This window comes from Ceratotherium simum, chromosome 14 (assembly GCF_057802395.1).
Source record: "Ceratotherium simum simum isolate JZ-2026a chromosome 14, ASM5780239v1, whole genome shotgun sequence".
NCBI lineage: Eukaryota > Metazoa > Chordata > Mammalia > Perissodactyla > Rhinocerotidae > Ceratotherium > Ceratotherium simum.
In genome coordinates this window covers 64578578-64587523 of record NC_141913.1, presented here as the reverse complement: position 1 = coordinate 64587523, position 8946 = coordinate 64578578, and the positions used below count along the sequence as shown (strand labels likewise).

Genomic DNA, 8946 nt, shown 5'->3' with positions numbered 1-8946 from the left:
AGAAGCATATAAAATACAGAGTCACATCAGAGACATCTACTATTAAGAGTTTAGACTTTATCCGCCCAGACTGTCTACTTATTCCTATTTAGATGCATATGTATATCAATTACTATATATCCAGATACATTAAAACCCAAGCAGAGGAAGGATGCCTTGCTCATGCTCTTTTTGGCAGCACAGAAGCAGCTCCCTGGGGAGGGTGAAGGGGCCAGCACTACTACCTGGGACAGCTGTCCTGCCACCCATCTGCTCACTAACCTCCACAGCCCTCTTCCCCTGTTCTTGTTGCTCCAGACACCAAATTCCCCAGGGACAGGGGCACTTCTAGAGGCTAATTTATTTATTTATTTTTTATTGAGGTAACATTGGTTTATAACATTACATAAATTTCAGGTGTACATCATGTTTCAATTTCTCTGTAGATTACATCATGTTCATCACCCAAAGACTAATTACCATCCATCACCCCACACATGCGCGAATCACTCCTTTCTCCCTCCTCCCTCCCCCCTTCCCTTCTGGTAACCACCAATCCAATCTCTGTCTCTATGTGTTTGTTTGTTGTTGTTTTTATCTTCTATTTATGAGTGAGATCATACGGTATTTGACTTTCTGTCTCTGATGTATTTTGCTTAGCATAATAGCCTCAAGGTCCTTCCATGTTGTCACAAATGGCCAGATTTCATCGTTTCTTATGGCTGAGTAGTATTCCATTGTGTATATATACCACATCTTCTTTATCCATTCGTCCCTTGATGAGTATTTAGGTTGCATCCAAGTCTTGGCTATTGTGAATAATGCTGCAATGAACATAGGGGTGCATGTATCTTTATGCATTGGTGTTTTCATGCTCTTTGGATAAATACCCAGCAGTGGACTAGCTGGATCGTATGGTAGTTCTATTCTTAATTTTTTGAGGAATCTCCATACTGTTTTCCATAGTGGCTGCACCAGTTTGCACTCCCACCAGCAGTTTATGAGAGTTCCCTTTTCTCCACATCCTCTCTAATACTTGTTATTTCTTGTCTTATTAATTATAGCCATTTAGATGGGTGTAGTGATATCTTCTTGTAGTTTTGATTTGCATTTCCCTAATAATTAGTGATATTGAACATGTTTTCGTGTGCCTGTTGGCCATCTGTCTATCTTCTTTGGAAAAATGTCTGTTCAGATCTTTTGCCCATTTTTTAATTGGGTTGTTAGTTTTTTTGCTGTTGACATGTTTGAGTTCTTTATATGTTTTGGATTGCTAAGACTGATGTCAAAGAGCATACTGCCTATGTTTTCTTCTAGGAGTTTTATGGTTTCAGGTCTTACATTCAAGTCTTTAATCCATTTTGAGTTAATTTTTGTGTATGGTGTAAGATAATGGTCTACTTTCATTCTTTTGCATGTGGCTGTCCAGTTTTCCCAACACCATTTATTGAAGAGACTTTCCTTTCTTTATTGTATGGTCTTGGCTCCCTTATTGAAAATTAGCTGTCCATAGATCTGTGAGTTTGTTTCTGGGCTCTCAATTTTGTTCCATTGATCTGTATCTGTTTTTGTGCCAGTACCATGCTGTTTTGATTACTATAGCTTTTAGTATATTTTGAAATCAGGGAGTGTGATACCTCCAGCTTGGTTCTTTTTTCTCAGGATTCCTTTGGCTATTCAGGGTCTTTTGTTGTTCCATATAAATTTTAGGATACTTTGTTCTATTTCTATGAAAAATGTTGTTGGGACTTTGATAGGGACTGCATTGAATCTGTAGATTGCTTTAGGAAGTAGGGAAATTTTAACTATGTTAATTCTTCCAATCCAAGAGCATGGAATATCTTTCCATTTCTTTGTGTCTTCCTCAATTTCTTTCAACAATGTTTTATAGTTTTCAGGTACAGGTCTTTCACCTCTTTGGTTAAATTTATTCCTAGGCATTTTATTCTTTTTGTTGCAATTGTAAATGGGATTGTATTTGTAATTTCTCTTTCTGGACTTAGTTCGTTGTTAGTGTATAGAAATGCAAATGATTTTTGTATGTTGATTTTGTATCCTCAACTTTACCATATTCATTTATTAGTTCTAAAAGTTTTTTGGTGGATTTTCTAGGGTTTTCTATATATAAAATCATGTCATCTGCAAATAGTGACAGTTTCACTTCTTCCTTTCCAATTTGGATCCCATTTATTTCTTTTTCTTGCCTGATTGCTCTGGCTAGGACTTCCAACACTATGTTAAATAAGAGTGGTGAACGTGGGCATCCTTGTCTGGTTCCTGTTCTTAGAGGGACAGCACTTAGTTTTTCCCCATTGAGTCTGATGTTAGCTGTGGGTTTGTTATACATGGCCTTTATTATGTTGAGGTACTTTCCTTCCATAGCCATTCTATTCAGAGTATTCATCATAAATGGACACATGCGTGGAGGGACCCCTGGAACCACCTGACGACCCGTGGGCCTCCGACCCTCCCCTCCATCCCCATCCCTGTCCCCACAAAGGGTGACGCCCCCAACCGGGCCCTCCCCTGTCCCCACGAGGGGACATCCCCAGGCCTGCGCTGATCGCGGGTCGCGACAAGACCCTATCCTCCGCTCTCGGTGGTGTCGCGCCGCGTCTACACCGTCCCTCGCCTGTAGACAGGTGGAGACGCGTCCACGTGGGCGCGCCTGGCCCTAAAGGAATTTCCTAACCCAGGCCGGGAGGGCCGGCAGAGCAGCGTCCACTGGGCGGCCCGAGCGCCGCCGCCGCGACCCCCGACCCCGGACCTGGTCCCGGGCGCCCCACCTCCCCATGCTCTGCCGGCGCGCTCTAGGACCCCGGGGCGCCCGCCCCGCCGCTCCTGTGGGCTGGGCCCCGGCACTGTTACGTCACGCCGAGGCGGGGCCCCGGCGCGCGGACGGACAGACGGACGGAGGACGGGTCGCGGCCGACGGAGCGGGCGGAGCCGGCGCGGGCGCGGCGGGTAAGGGTCGGGGCCGGCGTCGGTGCGCGCGGAGCGCCAGGACAGAGCCGCCCCCCACCCCCAGACCGAGCGATCCCCCCACCCTCCACCCCCGGGGCCCCCAGGGCCGTGCGCGCCCTCCCCAGGACCGAGTACCCCGGACTGAGCCCCCGGGACCGAGCCCCCCGGACCGAGCGCTCCCTGCACTCCCGCCCCCCGCGGCCGTGCGCCCCTTCCCCAGGACCGAGTCCTCCCAGCCCCCAACCCTTCCCCCGGAGCCCCCAGCACCGAGCTACCCCTCCCCGGACCGAGTCCCCCGCGGAGGCTGGTGCGCGCGCCGAGGCTCCGGAGCCGCCCGGGCCGGGGCAGTCGTGCCCAGCCGTGAAGCCCGCGCTGCGCCCAGGGCGCGGCCTCGGCCTCCGGCTGCCCCGCGGAGCGCGGCCCAGCCTGCCGCGAGCCCGGCCCGAGCTCTCCCGTCTCCTCCCTCGCCAGGCTCCGGCGCGGCGACTGCACGGCGTAGCCGCGGCCCCGTGGGGATGACGGTCAGCGCGCGTTCCCGGAGCGCGTGAGAGCGGAGGGGACTTGGCCCGGTGGACGTCGGCCGCTGGCGGGCGACACAGGTGTTCGGGATGGAAGCGGAAGGCTTGGATTGGCTTTTGGTCCCGCTGCACCGGCTGGTGTCCTGGGGGGCCGCCGGGGCCATGGTGTTTGGAGGGGTGGTGCCGTACATCCCGCAGTACAGGGACATCCGGAGGACTCAGAACGCCGAGGGCTTCTCCACCTACGTGTGTCTGGTGCTCCTGGTGGCCAATATTTTACGGATTCTTTTCTGGTAAGTTGGCACCTTTCTTACTGTGGGGTGCTTCCAGAGAGATGAGATGGCTTTCTCCTTCTGGGTTTCTTAGTGAGGCCAGGGGGGTGGAAGTGTCTGTACTTCCTAAGAAGTTGCTGGTGAAATGGATGAGGTTATTTCCCAGGGAAATGGTGGGATTGCTTTGGAGGGGGTGGGATTACATGTAATCTAAGGTCTGCGTCTTGGTTTCCCATGGCTCTTACCTCCTCAGATACTTCCCGGGCCTTCTCGGTCACTGCCCTCTGGGAATTGGCCAGGGGGGAGGGGAGAGAGACCGGACTGAACAAGTGTCAGAGTAACTGAAAGTGGTGAGCACCCGCCAGTGGAACCCCTCAAGAAGGGGCAGGGGAGTCTGGAGGGAGGCATGCTCGCGGCTGTCCACTTCAATCTTCTCTGTGGTGTGTGTAGTTTTGTTTTTTTTTAGATAGGAAGTCTACTTTCTGGATAATACTTGAGACTGTTTTTTTTTTTTTTTTGCTCCTCCCAGCCCAACTTTCTCTTATCATTATTTACATTGTGGTAGGAAATTGAAATTAATTTTGACAGTTGCTGAAGCCAGACATAATTAGGAGGGTGAGTTTTCAGAGGAATGAAAAGAGGTCTTATAGCTTCATTCTAAGGCCAAAAAAGTCTGGAACTTTCCTTCCTTCTGGACGGTCCCAGGCCACTCTGTCAGCACAGAGAGGGAGGAAGTTGCTCAGGAGGACAGCCTGGTGAAGAGGTAGGGACAGGGGCTCCGGGCAGCTGGTGTCTGGAGCTCCGCTTCTGGACTCTTCTTTTGACTTTTTGGTCACTGTTGGAGTAATCATGCTTTTTGGCAAACTGGTTTTTAAGTCAACCTTATCGAGGTATGATTTGTATTAAGTAAAATCCCCTGTTTTAAGCGTACATTTCGATGTCCCCTTTGTAATCTCCATCACTATGAAGATGTGAATTTCCTGAGCCCAGACTTCTCTCTCCTTTGCATTCTGTCCGGCAAACCCCTTGATTCACTTCCTGTGTGTTAGTTTTGCCCCTGTCTGGGGTTTTTAAAAGATGAGCTGGTGAGTCCACTCCTCCTCTGGAGATTTTGTCACCTCAAGAGGTTCGTCTCTGGGCCAGGCTACTTCTGAGGGAGGGGTCAGTGGGTGCTTATTTTTGTTTAGCACGAGTTGAAAAACTGCATTTTGAAGGTTCCTCTTTTCCATTTGACTGAGGCCAGAGATCGTCCACAGCAGTGTGACATGTGGCTTCCCTTTTCTAAAATGGCCTTAATTAAGTTTAAGGTTGAACAGAAGTAGGTCCCAAACTATAATTGTGTGTGACGCCATTGTTAACTTTGCACACACTGTGTGTGGGGGTGGGGGGGTTCGGTGCCCAGGGAGTGCCCAGGCCAGGCAACTGCCCAGGCTCACGGAGTTAGGTTGGGAAGCAGCATTTCCTTTAGGTTGTGAAATAAGTTTCCTCCAAACCGTGGAGGACAGCTGCCTGAGGTTGGATGACCTTATGGGAAAAAAGTTCCGCATAGAGGTCTTTTTCCCCCATTACGCTTATCATTCAATATTGCAAAAAGAAAATAGAATATCTAATCTACATTTAACTATCTGGTTTGGAGAAGTCAGAAATTAAACCAGTTTCTTGAATGTCAGTGCCCCTGAATTTGACTGGCATTTGGATCTAGGAGTTCTTTCCTTGCTGCAGGGCCTGAGCCTTTGAGAAAGAGTCTTGAGCTCTTTCCTAATGCTGCATAGGGTGGCCTCCTGTGGGATTCTAAACTTGGTCCACCAGTGAGTGTTTCTGCACATCCAATCCGTCCTTTCCTATAGAGTCAGTCTCCTGAGCTGTTCTGGGTCACTTCAGGGGTTCTGTGGCTGCCTTGTGAACACATAGGACTGCCTTTAGCCAGCATTCCAAAGCTGTGGAAATGTGTGGGATAAAGGGAAGGCTGCTTGAGGGTCTCTCTGGCCTGGGGTCACACTTTCCCTGCATTTCACACAGAGCAGTACTTTCAGTTCACGTGGTGAAGCCCAGCAGACAGGCTGGGTTCTGTCTGACTTGTAACTGATGTGCACCTCTCTGCCCACCTGGTCCCAGGATCTCACTTTCTGAAGGTGGTGCAGACGCTTCTTTTTATTCCCCTTTCTGGAGCCTCTTAAGTCCCTACTCTTAGTCCTTCCTCCATTTGATTTAATAGGTTTTTGAGGGTTTCCCATGTGCCAGACACTGGGCCAGATGCTGCAGGGTCTACACTTCCACAGAAGCAGTGTATGGAATGTATCATGCACACATATGAGAATTATGGATGATTGGGGGAGGGACAGCACGGGTAAGCAGCTGTGGCAGGCTCCAGGTGAGCTGGGAGCTGGGTCTATGCTAGAACAGTGGTGGCATTACAATAACTGAAGAGTGCCTTTCCCAAAGCTGGCCAGGTGCAGTCCTCAGAGCTCCAGTCTCTCTGGGAAGTCCCCTTGGAGATTTTTGGTGCAAGGCATGTGAGTGGCTCTGTAGTCCTGCAGGAGGGGCCAACCAAACTGTGTAAACCCAGGGTTTCTGAAACTTATGGAACTCTAATGACCTTATTTCTTATAGTCCTTATCATCCTTTTGCAAAACTAGCATTCAGCAGATCATACTCCATAAAATGCTGATGTATAGGATTTGGCCTTTGTGGTGTCAGAAGCCAGGAGAAGAGCTAAGTGATGCCTCATAGCTAAGATTGGCAGGCTTGTGATTTTGTAGAGAAGGGAAGGGAGGGGGCCAGGGTGTGTGGACAGTGCTGCAGGGCCTTGTGACCTAGAGCCTCATGCTTTCCTGGAGATGGTTCTCAAGCTCTAGCCCTATGGGATAAAAATACTATATCAGAGATGTAGTAACATTGTATCAGAAATGTGGTAACACTGTATCAGAGATGCAGACACACTGTATCAGAGATATAGTAACATTGTAGCAGAGATGTGGTGACATGTATCAGAGATGTGGTAACATTGTATCAAAGATCTAGTAACAGTCTGCTACTAAGTGTGATAACAGTCAGTGCAGCACAGGGAAGTAGATACATAACTTTCTTCCCCTTGAGCTTTTCTCTGTTACTTTGAAGAGGAGGAGAAGGTGTACCTTGTAGAAATTTTGCTTGGACTTGGTCAAACATTGCACATCCTCTGCAATTTGTATCTCCCTGGGGGTGAGACACATGTATGTTGCAACCCAGGGAGAACCTACTTAGACTGGCTTCTCTGAGCAGCAGGCCCCATACTTGACTGGTGGGCTGTCCCATCATTTGCTGATAGAAGAGGCTGTGCCAGCCCATATTCTCAGGGGCTGGAGAGGAAAAAGTGCTCTCGTGATATCCCTGCCAGCACAGACTATTAGCATTAAAGGAAGAAGAAGTTTAACCAATTTGACGAGTAAAAAGTGGTATCTTTCTATCTTAATTAGCTTTTAAAAATTACTAATGACGTTGAACTTTGTTTTTTCCCTTAGATATCTTTTGTGAAAAGCTGTGCTTTTTGAAATTTTGTGTCTTGCTTAGCCTGTCTTCACAATAAAATCAGTTAATATTCACTTCACTCTCTCTCACTTCACTTCAAATGTCTCATTTCTTACTGTAAATATTGAGTTCACTTAGATTTGACTTATGGTGTGTGGTATAAAGGGAAGCCCAAACCTTGATATTTTTTCTCACAGTTTTTCTAGTCACTCATTGTTTCTGTTGAACATTTTAAAAATGGAAGTGGGGCCGGCCCCGTGGCTTAGCGGTTAAGTGCGCGCGCTCCGCTGCTGGCGGCCCGGGTTCGGATTCCGGGTGCGCACCGACGCACCGCTTCTCCGGCCATGCTGAGGCCGCGTCCCACAGACAGCAACTAGAAGGATGTGCAACTATAACATACAACTGTCTACTGGGGCTTTGGGGGGAAAATAAATAAATAAAATCTTAAAAAAAAAAATGGAAGTGGCCTTTCTCGCCTTACGGCCCAGACTGCATGTCTTCAGCCTTCTAGCCAGATGTGAGCTGGGTGTGAGGAGTCCCTAGGGTAACTTATTTTACTGTGGTGCCGGCCTGCTGCCAGGAAGCATCTCTGGCCTCCTCAGCCTGATCTAGAACCTTCACTGTCCCCTCCTCTGACCTTCACTTATGAGTCAGTTGACCCCTGGGCTCAACTAGGTAGACAGTGGGACCAGTTCCCAGAAATGACTGGAAATGTCCTCAAACAGCCTTAAGGGTTATATCTACACTTGACAGAAGAGACGAGGCTTGGAGGCGGTAGGTCACGGGTACAGGGACTTGGGGGCAGCTCGGAGATGGAGCCAGCCTGTGCCAGAGCAGTTTGTACCCTCAGCCTAGGCCTCTGGCCTGGAAAGCCCCGGGGACCGCTGCCTCTCTCCCAAAGCCTCTTTCCAGCAGGACCTTCTCTTCACCCAGGCCTGGCTTATCCACTGTTTCTTGCTCTGACCACTTAGCATTTGGGCTCCTTTCCTGTGTGCTTCCTGAGGTGTCACTGGAGGGGCTCACATGAAGCAGCTGGATCCCAGGTGAGCCCAGGTGATGTTTCCTGGGGACACAGGAAGAATCCGGTGGTCATGGAGCTGTCTGCTGTCTGTGCCCTGGCCCCTCCGCCCTCCCTGGGCCCAGGTTGCGTGGGCTGCTCTCTTCTCTGCCTTCCTGCCAGCTCCCTGAGCATCCAGGACTGCAGGCCTTCTCTGTCCTTTGCTCAGAGGACATGGGGTGGGCCTTGGCCTCTGTAACCTCAGTCCTGGAACTCGTGTGGCCGCCCTGTGAAGATTCCATCTTGGCACCACTGCTCTCCCCGAGAATATCTGACTTTTCCTGATTGCTTGACCTGCCGTGGGAGCCTCACCTGGACACAGCTCCCCTCCGCACAGCACCTTCTCACCTGCTGGGCCAGCTCACCTGGGTGGGCGCTCGTGGCCAGGGCGAATCCTCAGCAGAGGTGCAGTTGCTACTGTCCAGTGACTGTGCTGAGCTCTCCTGCGAGGCACTCAGGTCGATTAAAATCAGTCTGGCAGTGAGCTGTGTTCACAGACGTGGGCCTGAGGAAGTTGATCTGTGGCGTTGGAGCGAATGCAAGGGCCTGTTTCTCTGCATCGTGGGATGCCATTTCTTCCTTACTGTGTAGGTGAGGTTTTCTTATTGTGTAGGCAAACCTTTCAGAGACTCGCTCTTCCGGTAGGGGA

General features: G+C 49.7%; 1 protein-coding gene across 4 annotated transcripts in view; it reads left to right on the top strand.

Annotated features, from left to right (window-relative positions):
* Positions 1 to 2909: 2909 nt before the first annotated feature.
* SLC66A2 (solute carrier family 66 member 2) overlaps positions 2910 to 8946 on the top strand; it is a 74123-nt gene continuing 68086 nt past the window's right edge. Inside the window, exons 1-2 of one of the 4 annotated variants that reach the window (XM_087439383.1) lie at positions 2910 to 2943; positions 3415 to 3754. In XM_087439383.1, coding sequence (XP_087295509.1) covers positions 3552 to 3754 — 203 coding nt within the window. In that variant the 5' untranslated portion in view covers positions 2910 to 2943; positions 3415 to 3551. Of the gene's footprint in view, positions 2944 to 3006; positions 3755 to 8946 lie in introns of those variants that run through there. The other 3 variants (XM_087439382.1, XM_087439384.1, XM_004422653.3) reach the window with 3 other exon arrangements.